The sequence below is a fragment of the Blastocystis sp. subtype 4 genome (assembly GCF_000743755.1).
Source record: "Blastocystis sp. subtype 4 strain WR1 chromosome Unknown seqid_0044, whole genome shotgun sequence".
Lineage (NCBI taxonomy): Eukaryota > Bigyra > Opalinata > Blastocystidae > Blastocystis > Blastocystis sp. subtype 4.
Window position 1 is genome coordinate 1 of NW_014569503.1, and position 17,437 is coordinate 17,437.

Consider the following 17,437-nt stretch of genomic DNA (forward strand, 5'->3'; position numbering starts at 1 on the left):
CCTGCTGCTGAGGAGAAGAAGGAAGAGGAAGAAGAGGAAGAGGACATTGATATGTCTGGAGGTGGTCTCTTCGGAGATGATGACGATGACTGGTAAACTTGATCTAGTCAGATAGGATGTTTGTTTTCCCTCCAAACGATGTTTTGTGTAGATGGATTTGTCTGCTTCTATGCTTTGTCTGGATGATTCAGTATCTCCCGACAAGACTGTTTCAATGTTACTAGATGTGTATTCAGGATGGAGAGATCAAGGGAGGGAAATGTCTCCCGAATTACTAACATCGATATTTCAAGAAGTAAGTCTCAACAAGACTCCAAAAAAGGAGATCCCTGTTAATGATGATTGCGAAGTGGTCCTTTCGGACTTTTCTACACTTCTGAAAGTTGTCCAACAGATGGAAGATACAGTCCAAGAACTCCGATTTGCAAATCAAGCCCTGCAGAAAGAGTTGGAGGCTCAGAATCAACAGGTCGCAACGATCCAACACAGTACTGGATAGAAATGGATTGAATGAGTAGAATTGGATGCAACAGAAACGCAAAATCGTGCTCTCCTACAACGATTGCAGGGAATGGTGGATGATAAAGCAGAATTAGTGAAAGTAGTCAACGAAAATGCATCACTGAAATCTCAGTAGTGGATTTGAATGGATATCACGTAGAGGAGCGAAGCAGCAAGCTCTAATTACTTCCTTGCAAGAAACGCACGAATCTGAACAGAAGTACATCGTAGAGGCTATGGAGTGATTTAATGTATAGCAGTTCTTTCAACAAGAATCTGCTCGTGCAATTCGTTCGTATTTGGAGTGTGTGGTAATTTATAGAAGCAATCAAAGAGGACATGCAGACCACTCAGCGTCAAGCATTTTCGCTGATCAACCAATTACGAGAAGAACTACTTGAAGCCCGTCGTTGTGGGATGTGGTGAGTTTGTTTCAACAACCAAGAGAATAAATCGATTCACTTACGGATTATCAACCTTTGGGCCCTCCCAAATTCTGTACTCTAGTACCATCACTCCAAAACCAATGAATGTACGATAGTAGTCCTCAATCAAGGACAATTCATCCTTAGCCTGCTGCACAAGCTCCTCCACCTGTCCACAACCAATTAGCTTCTCAATTGTCTTAATCTAGCACTTATTTCAACCAAACGAACCTACATCCTCATTCTGCTGGACAATGTTCTTTCTGTATTTTGTGAATGCTTCTACATTCTTTCTATACTCAGTATTGGCTGGGATCTTCTATCACCTTAGCTAATGAACGAACTTGCTCCTACCTTAACATTTTCAAGAGTTTGATCATACAGGTCCGTCAAAACAGATCTGGCGTTATGAATTACAGGGAGTCCGACGATACCTGTTGTTCTCTTAAAAGTAGCAAGAAGCGCTCTGGTTGCAAACATTCTACACATCCATCAGATGAGAGAGCTTATTTCACACACATCCATACCTTCAATACTAGTTTAACACCCTTGTTTAATGAAATCAGAAGGATTGGAGAATGACAGAAATAGGAGCTATTATGCTCTGTGACAAGAAACAAGCTTATTTCAACACACAAATCACACATCCGCTTGTTCATAACTATCTAAAAAGTGCTGGGCATCGTCGACAATATCCATGGTTGGAATATGCCGAAGAGAGTGTTCATAGAATTCAACACTCTTTAAGGTTTCGCAGATTGCATTCACAAGGTCATAATTTCCCGATACTACTTCAGATTGGGCCTTACTTCTTAATCCACGAGCTAAGTCTTCAAATTGAGAAAGAAGAGTCTATTTCTTAGAAGAAACCGTTAGTAATGACATTCACAGATACATTTTGAGTCTCTATCTTTTCTTTTCGTTCTGCTTCCACTTCATCTCGCACAGGATCAAAATATGGATGTTTCATACACTCTTGTGCAGTATAACGTTCCTTTCCATTACAACTTCAACACATTTTTACACCATGGTCATACATTAGAAGATTGTCCAACAGATCAAACAATTCTGTGCAAATCAAGTTCTGGTTCCCAGAAGCAACAAATTCAGACCAGTCTCTTCTTCGACAAGTGCCAATTGTTGATAGAACAATCGGATCTACATTGAGCTGGTATTTCTTAATGTATTCATGCAACTTATCTGTTCCCAATACCTCTGCAATTCTGAGGAGTTGTTCCATATTATCATGAGCTCTGAAAAAAGGTAGACGATTGAAAACAATTCCAGCAACCATACATCCAAAGGACCACATGTCAACAGAATAGTCATATAGCTAAAGTGCTATCAGAATAGAAAGAAATACCTCATAGTTTGTTAGCAATTCCGGACCCTTGTAATTCCTTGTACTTACACGAACGTTCATTGGTTTATCTATCCATCAATGATGAAGGAAATGTCTACTGGGTTCATAGAAGTCAGCAAGACCCCAATCAATGATGAACACATCTCGTGTTTTGTAATCCACTAAGACATTCTGAGGTTTGATATCGCGATGAATAATTCCACAACTGTGAGTATAGTCCAGACCGATCAACATCTTATACAAATAGTATCGGAACTCATGATCAGTAAGACTGGAGTAAAACTCCTAGAATGAAAAGAATAACCAAATATCACTCGATAAGGAAGAGTACTAATCCACTTTGTAACAATGTTTGGTGAACCCGATTCCTCATCCCTTACCATATCAAGAATAGGTAAGATATATGGGCCATTCTTGAGGATTTGCATCACCTTGATCTCTCTGTACATAAGAATATCATCTTGATACTTCTACCTCCTAATCTTTTTTCTGCGTATTGGCTTTAAATGCTTAATACTCACGTAATCACCAGTAACTTTATCATATGCCTTAAAAACTTCACTGAATTTACCTCGGCCGACTGAAGATATTAATTCGTATCGATCCGGAGAACTACAAACTCAATCACATGAATGGACTTCCCACTTCCACTGAATATTCATATGTTCATAATCACAGTAATCAGATGGTTTTGTTGAAATGACATCTGCATATACTCGAGATCGATTCATTCAAGAATAAATAATGAAACAAACAACGATTATTAGACTTCATCTTCACGAAGGAGCATATTTGGAATACCTTGTTCAATGGTGTACTCTCTTCCACAGTGGCGACAAACGAGTTTTCCACGTATTACTTCCAACTCAAATAATGCGTGGTGAATATTCTTGAGGACATCATCCGTCAAGTCGGCAGGTTGAACATCTGGAACTGTATAACCAATCTACATTTCGTTGTCATTTCAGAAACCTACATCAGCAGCCCCACTACGGAAAGCCTGCCAATCCAGTTTATTCAACAAATTAAGGATAAATTCCCTATTAAAATCATCTTCTCGTTCCGAAAGCCCTCCTTCTTCAACGACAATCTGGGATCTCACGAATAACAGCAACAGCTACTTGTAATGGAAAGTTCATTTTCTTTTCGGTGTCAGGAACACCTTCATTATCTTTTGTCACGGTCGCCACACACTTCTAGATAATCACACTCTCTCTCAGTTTCCCACAGCCACATTACAGATTAGAAGATTATGTGTCAGAAGCCTCATTTGTTGTCTCGACTTTTTGATCGATTCTCTAATGATGCATTCCCGCGGGATGATTGAAACTCAACAAGCAAGATGTCAACAAGGCTACAGAATAGATCGAATTAACAAACATCGGAAAACATAAATGAATGGTTATTCGGCCTTTCCCTCTTCCAGAGCTTGGATCTCTTGGAAACGAGCGAAAATTCGATTCGTGGCATCAATATATTTCTCTGTACAAGTAGTAATGCAATCCACTTCACTGGAATCGAGTTTCTTTGAACGGAAAGTCTTCACACAAGAAATAAAACAATTCTGCACCACTTGGTTTGACGTTCTATACATAAGATTGAGGAAATCAACAATACGTTGCAGCTTGTTCTACCTCAACTAACTGCATTCTCTTTTCGATCATGGCTGCATCTGCAGCAGAAAGATCAGGGTTATTCATCTTTTTGGTTACAGAAGAGTATAGACTTGTTCTTAGTAGATGACAAAAGAAGTGCCGATTTTAGGTTCGATGTATGAATGACGTTTTCGTCATATGTGAAAGAATACACCAATTTAACTCATTGGACAAATAAACACGTTTCACTAAATGATTACCCGAGCTCCGAATCCAATTTGAGTTTTATCTACAAAGAGGTTATGATTCAGACCAAAGGTTAGAAGCATTTCTGGTGTCACGAACTCTTCCTACATATCACCTTTAGGAGAGCATTTCTTACTACATACGACTGGAAGAGGCCTGATGTAGTAATGGCCATTCGCAACTGTCCCTTGCGAATCGAGTGCTGACATCCCACTTGAAGATCGCTTTTGCGGCTGCAGAAATCCATCACCAATTTTGAGATAAGTTGGGTGTGCTTTGAGGCAGAATAACTAACGAATGCAGCCAATTGCTTATCCGATGTTACTACACATCCCAATTGACCTTGATTCATTTTGTATTTCATTTCAGCACATAATTTGATGGAAGAATTTATGATATTGTAGGAGGCATTAACTCCCATTTTGAGACCTTTTGAAACAACTCCTAAACAAGATACAGAGATACTTGAGTTCGAGCAAATACTGGACATCATATTCCAAGACTACAACTCATGTTAGCAGTACAATTCTACAGTTCCAACATATTTGACTCCAGCACAGAGGTAGTCATGGTCTACAGTCCTCGAAGTCTAGAGATAAGGGAAAGAATCAACATGGACAAGAAATGTAGCAATACCTTCCCAATCCTTAGAAAATGGCCATATGATTTTTCCACCAATCCGTCCAGTCGAATCAGCTGTAGCATTGAAGAAACGCTACGAATGAATCGCCATCTCCGTCCTTACATGTTTATGATACAAATTGAGATTCAGAAAATAGGCAGAACGAGATTCGTATTGAGGTCCGAGGATGAGTCTAGGGGTAATCCGGATGCAAACAAGCCAACGAATGATTCACATTGAATGTTGGAGTAATTTCTTTATGGATATCCACTCGGAGACCAAGAAGATCATCAAAGGTGAGAATACGTTGTACATCATCAAAGAGATTGTCATAGCATTCAACAAGAGTCTCCTTCTTCCGTTTCCGAATCGGTTTATATCGAGATGTCTACTGCATCACTCGTTTAGATAGATACTACATCAATCTTCAATTTCCTTTTATCCACAGAGAGTGGATTTCTTAGTCGCATCCTTCTGAAAGTCGTTAGAAGGAAATCTTGTTATTCAAAGAAAACTAGCCTAACCGAATGCAGCGGGAATTCGCCATTCTTGACGAATCTGTATATATAAACGAATGACAGATGTATACTTCTGTAGATACTGTCGGTAATTGTCACTATGAGGGATCAGATTTGTAGACGATTTGTTGCAGTCAGTGAATTGGATCATACACTCCAGTGTGTCGAAGTAACTGTTGCAATTCTTCTATGATATAGTGTGGAGGTGAGGAGATCCAGGTGAAGAATTCAGATGATGTGATTGATTTTGATATTGTTATGTATGCAAACCGGAATCCTGTTATATAGAACAAATGAAGATGGTTCTCAACGGATTGATATTGATAATGGATCAGTTTTCATAACGATCACTCAAGAAGGTGGAATTCAGTTTCAGTTGACACGTTCATCAGTACCTCTCTATGGGCAGAGTTATGAGTAGTCGATTCTTCTTCGCATTGTCAGTCTCCTTTTCAGACAGTATTGTTTACTCTTCTTTTTTATCTAGTTTCTTTACGAATGCCAGAGTTAATCTCGATGGATCACTGGAAGAAGGAGTTGACATGACAAGTATCTTTTCCAATCGAGTGATTGATGCTCTACGCTCTATTCATGTATTGATTCTTCTTTTCAATGATTATGCATAGTTTTCTAGCGAGAATCCACGACGTACTGACATGATCAATTCACTCGAAACAAGAGCTCCAAAGCCCGAAGAACTATCCGAAACATGCTCTATATGTCTCCGAGACTATGACCAGGAAGAGGAAATAGCCCAACTCCCATGCAATCATATCTTCCACAAAGAATGTATTATACAATGGATCAACATGGTAATTACTTGGAAATAAACTTAGTTTCAGGATCACACATGTCCCTTATGTAGATGTGATATTGATTCCTTTGTTTCTAGTCAAACATATGCGTTACATAATATTTTTCAAACCCGAAAGCAGAAGCAAACCAACCAGTACCCACTGGATCTTCTTTGCAGGCATTTTTCCTGCAACACGGCTTCCCACATATCCGCCAATGATCGATCCAGCACAAATGGGAACAGCAGAACTAACAATCAAATTACCGGCTTTATAACTCATCGAAGCAGAGATACTCGTCGGAATGATCATAGAAGCCTACATTTCACACTCATCCAATAGACCAAACAAGAGAAGTACCCATAATCTTCTTCTGTACCATTTGAGTAAAAAGACATAAACTAGGAGAAACAATAATACCTCCTCCAACACCAAAGAAACCACTCATTGTTCCTGCAATCAAACCAAGAGAAAGAAGTAAGGGACAATGCTCAACAGCCTCGGATTGCTTCATAGCTTCCATAGAGAGACAGTCACGATAGCCCAACTTCAGATTCTCCGCTTCAAGATCATCACATACAACCTGGGCCTTTTCCATAGCTTCTTCCTCTTTTCGCTTCTGCATGATGTAGTTCTTCAGAGGGATCAATGGGGCCACCAACAAGCAAAGATAGGCATAGTATCTCTTTAATGACTTGGAATCAAAGTTATGAGACCAACGAGAACCATAACGAGCCATAACCATCGATGTTGCGGTAATAGCAATAGCTGCAGGAACATCCACTAATCCTTGAGAGATGTAGGTACACGTTCCTGAAATAGCATTAACACAAATAGATGCCAAACTGCAGGATGCCGCCTGATGTTGTGTCATTCCACCAAACGTCGTCAAGAGCGGAATGATGATAAAACCACCTCCTAAACCAGCCATCGAACCGAGAGCAGAAGCTACAAGTCCAACAGTAAATCCAGCAGCGATAGACCGTACTTTGGAAGCACCTTGCTTTGATACAGCTGCCTGTGTTTCCTTTGGAGCTTCCACCACTTTTTTTGCCTCTTCATTCACGTTAGAGAAGGATCGAATCAAGATAGGTGCGGACTGGAAACGAAACGACTTAGCCGCAGCAGAAGGGTGGAGGTTGCTGCCTAGAAAGATCGGATTATGTTGAACTCCTCGTAGGACCCAACGAACCTTCGACGCGAACATGATTCTGAGCATTCCCGAAAGAAATATTCCCGTTTCTCTAGCAACAAACAAAATAACATTCAATATTAGTACTCACGCTTGCTTCTCACCTTCAGTAATACCCATTGGCTTCATTTCCTCTGAGATAGTATTCACAACCACATTTCCTTCATCCTCGGACTCCTAACCATTACCATCTCTATCTATTCTCACAATCAATTTGTCCTGAGGCAATCCATATTCCTCATCCTCCTGTACATCTGTAGCCAACTCGTTATGATAAGCATAAGCAGCCGAGTTTTCAGAAGGTTTCCACATAATCATCAGGCACAAGAAGAGAATGAAATAATAGATAGACCAGATACCTTCATTCATACTAGAAGTCAGATCCTTTTGATATACCTACAACCACTGATATTGCCAAATAGGCTTGTTGTTAGCATGATTCACGATGTAACTGAAACCAATCAATGTTACTGTGGAAATGAGAACACTCAAAAGTAGAAGAGCATAGAGACGCTTAAATACAGCCAATTTGGCGTTCTGTTTGTTTTGCTTCAAATCATCCATTGTGTTCATCAGACTCTGGAATACCCAGAAATAGACCAACGAATCCATTCTAGAGATAACTTCATAAGGTAACAAGAATACCCTGCCGTAATGTAGATACGAGCCTTAGAGAGAGTTGAGTCCGTCTGAGGCTGAGTACTCATCAGAGAATCCCAGAGATTCACACAGAAATAAAGAATAGCAAAAACAATCAGTTTCAGAGTTGTATCACTGATACTCGCTCGACTAATTCCCAATCTATATGAGAAGTGGAAACGAGGAAACTTACCCCATACAAACAAGAATAGTCAAAATGCGAGTAAGAGTACGTGTGCATACATCCACAGCAATAGAAAGATATTGAAGCACATCAAAACCAGAGGAGTTGTAAATCCAAAGATGCAGAATCTTGATGAAGTAGTTAATGACAAAAGAGACTAACACCACCTACAAATCAGTTTAACTATGTTATTCAACCAAAATAATGATATGCACACTCATAATCTCTTTGGAGTATTGAATACATAGCATTCCCCAAATAATCAAAACAACTACATAAATAATAGTCATGTAAGAATAGAAGGGAAGACTGCTGTACATGGTAGCAGGCAAATGTCCATATGGATTCTCTGCTGTCATTTCACCATCAAGAGTGATCTTATTCAAAACTGAAGAATCACAGCTATAATGAAATAAAAACTAAAAGACATACACAGCTACCACGGCATAGAACATTCCGGTGTAACCAACATCGTAAAAATCACCGAATTCAATTGTTTTGGATAGATTGTGATATGAAGCATGAAGTTGACGAGAATAGGCCTCTGGCACGTACAAAGTGTTCGGCTTACTGCAAAGACCATTCTATATTCATACAAAAGAAATAACGACTACAGCACGTCCATATTCATCACAACAAGCAACACGCTGTCCTGTACTATTCACATAGCCCAGATGATTAAAGGCATCATCTGTCATAAAAGCAGTCTACAAATCAATACAGAACAATCAGAACCACAATCACGGTTCCTTCCATAACATTCGGGTTGCCAATAGGAGAGGAATGTACTTTAAGAGAAATTCTGGACTTTGAATCCTTTCTATTACCATTATCAACGTCACACAACAACTAACGAAGTTTTCGGCGAGCTTTCCATGCCATACATATATACAGCACGGTAGATAACCATTCGATCCCTTATTTCATACGGACCGTATTTAGCATGGAAGCATGTAACAACAAATGGAAGAAATGCAAGAACCTATAGGATAAGCGCTTCTTAAAATACTCCACAAGTAGAGCAAAGCCTTTCATCCTGGAGGCAAAGTATGAAAGAACATGGTGAGAAAGAATGAATGGCCCTAATCTATACCTTAGATTGAAAAGAAATTAGGTCCTTCTTTTCCATAATCATTATCTATTGTATTTCTACATATTGACACAGTTTAATTTATGAAACATAAATAACTATACTTCGAAATCCGAATACAATAGGGTCAGCGATTGACGGAGAAAGAGGATTCAGAATTCGTTGAACAGGGTTCAGAATCTGGTCAAGATCACCGGTACAATCAATGTGTACTCTTTCATTGCATCTTTGTCTATGGGACTTGATTTGTTATTCTTATTGATTCTTCTTCTTTGTGTTCAGGGTGTCCCAAAAAAGTGCCAATCTACTAGAATTTCACTGATTAATCTAGTTATGCCAAGTTGGGCAGAGTGTCCTCATTTCGCTTTGTTTCAGATGTCAGTACACGGAATATCCGGATACAAAACAAATGTCAAACTGATGTCCTGTTGAACTGGAAGAAACAGGGGCAGTCAAGTTGTTTCTCAACTCCTGTAGTATTATCAGTCCATCAAGATGGAGTAAGCGATGTATTTTTCCCAATTGGTCGATTACCAGTAGATCCTCATAAATGGATTCTGGAGATTCGCCAACGTTATATCACCTAATGGGATGTCCTATGATGGGTGGCCATGGGATTTTGAAGACAATCGTTTCTATGGAAGTCCAGTTGTCCATGACAGGAATGGAGACGGACTGGAAGAGATTGTGTCAATTGATGACAATGGTGTTCTTCGTGTTCTACAAGTAGTCATCTTTGGAGTGTTTTCCTGTAGTTGAATGATCATCATATTGTGGAATCCGTTTCTACCTTTGCTCTTCCTCCTATCCATATCAACCGGTATTGGTTTGAGACGGTATCGGAAGTGACAAGACTTCAAGATATTGAACGTATCACAGCCATTCCCGGTATTTCCAGAATCACTGTAAATGAGAGTGACAGCAGTTTGTATGAGAGGAAAGTAAGCTCGAGCTAGAAGAATGATCGATAGCAACAGACAGCAAAACTGTATCATCGTGATGATACAACCCATGTAGTACTGGATCCACATGTTCTCACAAGTGCAGGAAGGTATTACAGGGCATCCTCTTCGGATCTGTTCCTGATGATCCCGGTATCATATTATCTTTCGTCCAATGACTACCGAAATGGTATTTCGGGACTTGTGATGGATAAGTATCTGGCTTGTGGAATTGTCTCTATAAACCTAGCAGACATGACTATTGAATGGTTGAAACTCTTTGTAAGAGAGACATAAGGGTGTGAAGTGTAGGGAGTGAGTACAGTGACATCATCGCTCAAAGCCTATATCTATAGTACTCCGGTGACTGTAGATATTGAAGGAATGGGATTTCTGACAACAGTATTTGGTACTTCACAGGGTTTATTGTATGCCGTAAATGAGAAAGGAATTCCAAAGAAAGGATTTCCTGTTTCTTTTGCAGAGATTCAGATGTCACCTGTTTGTGCAGATATTGCAAAAGACTCATATTTGGAGATTATCGTGGGTGATAAAAACGGCGTTTTGGCTGTATTGGATTATCAAGGAGAAGACATCTGGTCACGTTCACTTTCAGGTCCCTTATCTCAGAGTGTAACGATAGGTGACATTGATGGAGATGGAACTCTGGATGTGGTGGCTGTCACGGATAATGGCGACATTTGGGTGTTGGATGGTGAGACAGGAAAAGACGTGAAACGATTCCCAATTCGAACGGGAGGAGTAGTGAAATCATCTCCTCTTCTTGTTGACCTGTCGAAGGTATTTATTGGAAAATGCAATCAGTCATAGGAAGGAAATGGAATTCATATCGTTGTTACGATTGGGGATGGCGATCTGTTGATTGTGGATGGTCGAACGTACATTCAAACGGTTTTATGAAGTGTAGAGGATGTATACGACGCGTTGATATAAGCGAAGAGGTCTATGCCAAAGTCATTGCCATGAAAACTCCTGATGCCTCTCTTATGAGTCTTGTAGTGTCAACAATGAATGGAAATATTCTCCAATTCTCAACCAGTGGATCCTGGTCCACAATGAATGCTTCTCCCAATCTTGGGAATCTGGAAGCTGTCTATTCTCCTCATCATCTCTCGTTCTTTTATGGATCTGGAACGTAGTATTTGATTCGCCAACTTATGACTAGAGAACAATGGTGGGATGTGATGGGTGATCATATTTCATTGCCAATTACCATTATCGATCAGAGAAAGAATCAGTATGATGCCCAGTACTTAATTCGTGTAATTCGAAAAGGAAATGTTCTAGTTTCCAAAGTATACTTTCGTATCTGGATCAATACTAGACATTTTCTGAACCGGGAGAATATGTTCTAGAGTTTGAGAATAAAGAAATGGGATACTACAATCTAGTTGTTCTGTTGATGACGGAGCATAGTCAGACGATTCAATTGGATGTTAGTATTCATTCCAATATTGAAGTGCTTCATTTTGTTAAGTATTTAGTTCTTGTACCGTTTTTAATTCTCTCTGCTCTGTTACTTCTTTCGTCAAATCTTGGTACACCTTTGCCTCTTTAGTCACTTTTGGGTTGTTTGTTGAAGTGTAACTATTACGCCATATTCGGCATGAAGACACTCCGAATTTAGGAAGACGAATCACACAAATACTGTGTCAAAATCGGAGTGATTTTGGTTTAGAAGTGTTCATCTTCAAATCCAGCTAGCCACAGCAATTAATATTATTCAAAAGTTTGTACTCTTTTTGTCCTTGAATCTGAACTAATCGGATGTGTAGAAAATGCAGAACATATTTGATGATTGGAATGGAAAGCCATCAGGGGCCACAGCTGGAGGTTCGTTTGGGAATCCGGGAGACCTTGGTTTGTCAGGATTAAGTGGAATGGATTCTTCGGGTTTGTCGCTTTCTCAGGTTTGGAGCTTTGGAGCGTCGATCAGGATTAGGTATCATTTGACAATACTCAAGAGGATCCAAATGCAATGTTCTCCATACAGAAGATTGGCATTCCCGTAGTTCGGAGAACAGCCAAAGGAAAAACCTCTGACCCATTCACAGTTCATGCCGTACGTGCCTATCTTTATGAATTATGCTTGTAGATTGCTGAAGCAGGAGGTATTGTTGTCATTGCCACAGAGGGAAAGAATTTCATTCGTTGGAACATCAAAGAGACTCCAGAAGGTTGGATTGAGATTCAATTATAATTGCTAGAGATAGAATTGCCCTTCAAGGAAGACAAAGTGAACAAGGTATTTTTGGATCCAACAGGGAATCATGTTGTAATTGTTACAGTTTCTGGAGACTCATACTACCTTCACTCATCCAAGACAAAGGCCATTCAGTTGAAGCGTTTCTCTGGTTACACAGTCGAGTCAATCGCATGGAATCGGATTGATGGAGATGCTAATAGTACAGGAGTAGGTGCTTGAAGTGGGTTTTAGGAAAAGAGCATTTTGATGGGAACTCGAAATGGAAAGATCCTGGAAACATGCTTAGATGGAAAGGAGAAGTTCGTGAAGGAAGTATTCTCCATGTCACAGAACATGCCGATCTGTTCCATCCAAATGGAAGTCTTCCCAGAACTGACTTCGGGTTCTCCTCGTAAATATTTCGTGATGGCGTCCACAGCCAACCCTTCCCGTTATTTCCAATTTGTTGGAGGCCCTGATTTCGAGTCACTCTTCAAGGAATATGAGAGTTTGGAACGCCAGAATTGTACTGAACTCCCTGGTGATATGAATTACACGGAACTTCACTTTTTCTGCAAACCCGCGGAAATTCGTTCTAAAACTTTTGCTCTACTTACAGGCTATGGAACCTACTATGGAGGTCTTAGCTATGGTTCACAAGGTGTGGGTGAGTCGCTTATTGTGGATACGAAAGAGATCCGCCATACTGTAACTCCTCTGAGTATTGCATTAACGGAGTTTCATCTTCTCTTTTTGTAAGTATTCTAGAGAATGATTAGAAATAGATTTCATAAGAAATTGCAAGTTCGCAACCTTCTTACAGGATCAGTGGTCTATGAGAGAGAAAGTGGAACCGAATTACGTGGATTGTGTGAAGATACCAAATCGGGGTTAATTTGGGTCTTCGGAGATCATGAACTCTATGTGGTAAATATTCAGTCGATTTTTGTCATTCTAAGATTCGAGCTCAAGATGAAGATCGTGATGTATGGAAATTATTCCTTCAATCGGCAAAAGAAGGAGAACCACGAGATTTCGAGAAAGCTCTTGAATTGTGTAAAGACTCAGGAGCCCGTGAAGAGATTCGTCGTGCTCAAGCTGATTACTACTTCCACAAGAATGATTATTTGCGTGCTGCAGAGTACGATTAGGATCGAAGAGTGTTATCATTAGATACTACGCGTTAACTCAGTTATCCTTAGAAGAAATAACACTTCAGTTTATGGAGCAAAAGGCTCGTCCTGCTCTTAAGAAATACTTGTTACTGAAATTAGGCAGCCTGTCGATAAAACAGAAGGCTCAGAGAACATTACTAGGAACATGGTTAACAGAGATCTACTTGGATGAAATAAACGGAATGGGAGTATCCATTTATTGTATTGATCATTCATAGATCACCACTGAAGAAGAAGAAGAAGCAAAACAAGCTATGATTTTGGAATTCCGAAAATTCCTTACTGAATATAGTGGTGATTTGGATGTAGCTACGACATACTCATTACTATCATCCCATGGTTGTATTGAAGAGCTGTTGTTCTTTGCTCGTCGCATTGAAGACTATGATAGAGTGCTCACTCATCATATCCAGCGTGAAGACATTGCCTCAGCCATATTCATTCTCCAAGAGGTTCCTGTGGAGAGAGCAGAGGCCTTGTATTACAAATATGCACCCCAGATGCTTCTGTCATCGCCTCATGAGACTGTTGACGCATGGATCGCAGCACGATTCCTATCACCTTGTAAGTTAATCCCAGCTCTTGTTCGCTACGACAGACAATATCGTCAGAAACAGAGTGAAGAAGAAGTGAATGAGAAAAGAATGATTGATCAGTAGAATGAAGCTGTCCGTTATTTGGAGTATCAAGTGAAGGATAACCAGAATACTGATCCTGCTATCCATAACTATCTTCTCAGTTTATATGCCATGGAGGTATGATAATCAAGGAATCACTGAACATGTAGAAAGATACTACAAACTTAATGAATTTCTTGGATTATTTCCAAGAAGATTATGTCTATGATGTGAAATATGCACTTCGTGTTTGCATTCAAGAAGACAAACGAGAAGCCTGTGTGTTTATCTATGCATTGTTACATTTGTATGAGGAAGCAGTAAAATTGGCACTAAAAGTGGATTTGCAATTAGCGAAGTATTGTGCTGACAAACCAGAAGATGAAGAAACACGAAAGAGACTATGGTTAGTAATTGCTCGTTATTTGATTGAAGTAAGAATACAAATGATGAAGTAATGAACTAGAAAGAAGATGATACAAACGGAGCCATTGCTCTATTGAAGGAATGTTCATTGCTAAAGATTGATGATCTCTTACCATGGTTCCCTGACTTTGTTGTACTGGATAAATTTAAAGATCATATCGTCGAGTCATTGGAAGACTATAATAGTCAAATTGATGAATTGAAGCAAGAAATGGAGAATTATACAGAATCTGCTGAACATATTCGCCAAGAAATTCGTGGTTTGAAGACTCGTCATGGAACGTTGCAAGGTGAACAGGTTTGTGAGTTATGTGATCAACCAATCTTAAGTCGAGTGTTCTATTTGTTCCCATGTTCTCATGCCTTTCATTCAGACTGTCTGTTGACAGAGGTAAGTGAATTGAAGTGATTCTTAAGTAGATGATGAAGCATTTGAGTGCTGGAGAAAAGGCCAAAGTGAAAGAATTACAAGATAGATTGCGTCCTTTGAATCAAACAGCTATGTCTCAGAGTGATCAAGAATTACGTGACAAACTCTTAGCTGAGTTGGATGCTGTTATTGCTGCAGAGTGTCCTTTGTGTGGTAATGTAATGATTCAATCTATCAATCAACCGTTCATCTCAAAGGAAGAAGAAGAGGAAGCAAATCTATGGAGCATTTAATAGTGTGTGTTCATACAAACAATTCATTGTTGAAGATTTTTAATAAGAGTGATTGCTGAGAAGACAGTTGCAACAATCATAAAACAACCACTGAACAGAAAACCACACAAATCTTGAATATTCTTAACTCTCTTTTGTTCCTTCTTAAAGACAATCAAATGAAGGAGGGGAGGAATCACAAGACTAACAGCTGTAAACACAAAACCACCCACTACTGTTAAAGAACATGATTTGAATGATGATAAGGATATCCAGAGACACAATATCTCCAAAATTTGGCACGATAAATGCTATGAAGGCAATCACAAGAGTCTGACTAATTCGAAGGATCAAACGACGTGAATCACTCACAAATAGACCAAAATGTTTCTTATTTTTGACTATGGTTAAAATAGTCCCTATTTCATACCAGATGCTTCTAACACTTCATTCACTGGAGGACAGTAAATAGGATAAGAAAATAAGACAGATAAATACATCATGATATTGACAATTAGAGCACAAATCTCTTTGGATGGAATCATCGTCAGAATATTCTGCTGAATTCCTCCCTCCTTGCCACTGTATGAAAGCAATGCAACCATAGGTAATAGGACCATTAACGCTGTAGTCAAACCAATGGTGGAACCAATCAGACCTTCAGCTTTCTTTGCCTGACTTGGATTGATCTCCTTCTATAATAAGAGAAGAAAAAGAAATGAAACGTAAAATGACAAGAAGGAGAAGTTATATCCGAGAGAGTATGAAGGAATTCCAATCGAAGAGAAGAATGATGTAGCCGAGAGTGGGAACAAAAATGATTGTTTCCATGTCAGCTTGTATGTTATAAGTCCATATCCAAGAAGAATCAAAAATGAAATGATGAGAGCAAAGATACTCAGTGATGCAACCATCACGATTGGCTTCATATCATGAAGAAGTACCAACAGAATGATTATTCCAGTTGTTACCCATAGGAAGAGAGTTCGTCTTGAATTCTCATCAAGGAAAGTTTCCGGCCATGGAAGTGTGCAAATAAAGTCAACAACAGAAATCTAGATGAAAAGAAGAAAAAGAAAATACGATCGTAGCTACTTGCACACCCCATACAGCAATTAAGTAGAGAACAAGAAAACACATATAACCGGCAGGTCCGAGAATCTACATATAACCGAAAGAGTGAAAAGGAACATGATAAACAATCACAGCATAATCATTCCCAATTTCTTTATGAGGATAACTGGAAGGCTACAAGTGATCACAACAACATAAAAGTACATGAGTGTCGCAGTAGTGTTTCACATCAATTAAGAGCTTTGAACACCATACATTCAAAGAAGCAAGAACTGCAAAGACGAGAATTGTTCCAATTAGACCCATCTACACTAACGATTCACTTATACCGCGTACCTTCTGAAAGGCATAGGGAGAACAAAGAATACCAGCTCCAGTAATGTTTTTCACCAGAGTAACAGCAAACTACGATGATCACTCTTCCAGTGATTAACTACTTGTTTCAACGTGAGGTAACTCACGGTTGGAATATCCTCAACAACTGCAGGAGGTTGTGTGGGAACTACCTCCTTCTTGTCAATAGTAGCTTCATTGTTGGCTTCAATCTTCTTCTCAATCTCAAAGCTCTCAATTCGGTGAATCGTAGGTTCTTCTATTGTACTCATGACATTACTGTGAATGTATTCCGTTGGAGAACTTTCGACCAATCAAATCATTCTTTTGGTTTTCATGGGAATCAATTGACATATCCTTCTGTCTGAATCCAAAATCAAATGAACTATTCAAAAAACAGAAAGAAACGAGTTAGTGAAACATCTTGTTCACAAGAACATAGGCCGAAAACACAGTCGAGGCACACATGAACAGAGTGTCAAGAACAATGACTGCATAGTGAAGTACCTTGTTTCCTGGTGACATAGAGGTACCATAGCAAACAAGATGCAGGATGGGAGGAATCACACAAGAGATAGCTGTAAACACAAAGCCACCAAGTAGAATGAAGGAACAATCAATCTAATGGATTCAAGGATATCTAGCGAGATGATGTCTCCGAAGAAGGGACAGAACCAAGCAACAAGAGAAATCATGAGAGTTTGGAGAATTCGGTACATCAGACGAGTTGGGTCCGAAACGAAGATTCCGGTTGTTCGCTTATTCTTTATTGTTTCTTCTAATACTTCATTCAATGGAGGTGAATATATGGGATAGGTAAAGAGACAACTCAAAAACATCATGATGGAGACGAT

At 39.4% G+C, this 17,437-nt stretch overlaps 9 protein-coding genes across 9 annotated transcripts; 2 read left to right on the forward strand and 7 right to left on the reverse strand.

Annotated features, from left to right (window-relative positions):
- Positions 1–963: 963 nt before the first annotated feature.
- JH06_0914 (putative NADH dehydrogenase) lies at positions 964–1,406 on the reverse strand (the record flags this gene model as incomplete). Its single annotated transcript, XM_014673370.1, has 3 exons — positions 964–1,131; positions 1,162–1,245; positions 1,281–1,406. 3 exons carry the CDS (start codon positions 1,404–1,406, stop codon positions 964–966), a joined length of 378 nt encoding a protein of 125 aa, XP_014528856.1.
- Positions 1,407–1,565: 159 nt separating this feature from the next.
- On the reverse strand, positions 1,566–3,020 carry JH06_0915 (casein kinase II subunit alpha-2-like protein; the record flags this gene model as incomplete). Its single annotated transcript, XM_014673371.1, has 8 exons — positions 1,566–1,778; positions 1,810–1,920; positions 1,951–2,259; positions 2,290–2,357; positions 2,388–2,574; positions 2,604–2,730; positions 2,764–2,901; positions 2,935–3,020. The coding sequence occupies 8 exons, from the start codon at positions 3,018–3,020 to the stop codon at positions 1,566–1,568; spliced, it is 1,239 nt and encodes a 412-aa protein (XP_014528857.1).
- A 32-nt stretch (positions 3,021–3,052) lies between these two features.
- JH06_0916 (hypothetical protein) lies at positions 3,053–3,559 on the reverse strand (the record flags this gene model as incomplete). Its single annotated transcript, XM_014673372.1, has 3 exons — positions 3,053–3,235; positions 3,266–3,379; positions 3,518–3,559. The coding sequence occupies 3 exons, from the start codon at positions 3,557–3,559 to the stop codon at positions 3,053–3,055; spliced, it is 339 nt and encodes a 112-aa protein (XP_014528858.1).
- A 132-nt stretch (positions 3,560–3,691) lies between these two features.
- On the reverse strand, positions 3,692–3,989 carry JH06_0917 (mitochondrial import inner membrane translocase subunit TIM9; the record flags this gene model as incomplete). The annotated part of the gene is made up of 2 exons (XM_014673373.1): positions 3,692–3,875; positions 3,907–3,989. The coding sequence occupies 2 exons, from the start codon at positions 3,987–3,989 to the stop codon at positions 3,692–3,694; spliced, it is 267 nt and encodes an 88-aa protein (XP_014528859.1).
- A 143-nt stretch (positions 3,990–4,132) lies between these two features.
- JH06_0918 (hypothetical protein) lies at positions 4,133–4,482 on the reverse strand (the record flags this gene model as incomplete). The annotated part of the gene is made up of 2 exons (XM_014673374.1): positions 4,133–4,234; positions 4,270–4,482. 2 exons carry the CDS (start codon positions 4,480–4,482, stop codon positions 4,133–4,135), a joined length of 315 nt encoding a protein of 104 aa, XP_014528860.1.
- A 1,693-nt stretch (positions 4,483–6,175) lies between these two features.
- Positions 6,176–8,989, reverse strand: JH06_0919 (hypothetical protein; the record flags this gene model as incomplete). The annotated part of the gene is made up of 12 exons (XM_014673375.1): positions 6,176–6,382; positions 6,414–7,308; positions 7,348–7,433; positions 7,464–7,626; positions 7,657–7,869; positions 7,902–8,057; positions 8,089–8,246; positions 8,277–8,481; positions 8,512–8,663; positions 8,694–8,786; positions 8,815–8,899; positions 8,934–8,989. 12 exons carry the CDS (start codon positions 8,987–8,989, stop codon positions 6,176–6,178), a joined length of 2,469 nt encoding a protein of 822 aa, XP_014528861.1.
- A 771-nt stretch (positions 8,990–9,760) lies between these two features.
- JH06_0920 (hypothetical protein) lies at positions 9,761–11,689 on the forward strand (the record flags this gene model as incomplete). Its single annotated transcript, XM_014673376.1, has 8 exons — positions 9,761–9,895; positions 9,925–10,110; positions 10,141–10,392; positions 10,423–10,911; positions 10,942–11,009; positions 11,039–11,266; positions 11,297–11,426; positions 11,456–11,689. 8 exons carry the CDS (start codon positions 9,761–9,763, stop codon positions 11,687–11,689), a joined length of 1,722 nt encoding a protein of 573 aa, XP_014528862.1.
- Positions 11,690–11,909: 220 nt separating this feature from the next.
- On the forward strand, positions 11,910–15,197 carry JH06_0921 (hypothetical protein; the record flags this gene model as incomplete). Its single annotated transcript, XM_014673377.1, is given in 13 exon segments — positions 11,910–12,041; positions 12,074–12,193; positions 12,227–12,308; positions 12,339–12,544; positions 12,569–13,071; positions 13,102–13,264; positions 13,276–13,457; positions 13,490–13,679; positions 13,710–14,120; positions 14,151–14,246; positions 14,279–14,542; positions 14,575–14,925; positions 14,955–15,197. 13 exon segments carry the CDS (start codon positions 11,910–11,912, stop codon positions 15,195–15,197), a joined length of 2,943 nt encoding a protein of 980 aa, XP_014528863.1.
- A 23-nt stretch (positions 15,198–15,220) lies between these two features.
- On the reverse strand, positions 15,221–17,108 carry JH06_0922 (hypothetical protein; the record flags this gene model as incomplete). The annotated part of the gene is made up of 10 exons (XM_014673378.1): positions 15,221–15,387; positions 15,413–15,577; positions 15,607–15,871; positions 15,902–16,231; positions 16,272–16,337; positions 16,368–16,424; positions 16,455–16,556; positions 16,587–16,655; positions 16,688–16,886; positions 17,005–17,108. The coding sequence occupies 10 exons, from the start codon at positions 17,106–17,108 to the stop codon at positions 15,221–15,223; spliced, it is 1,524 nt and encodes a 507-aa protein (XP_014528864.1).
- Positions 17,109–17,437: the final 329 nt, after the last annotated feature.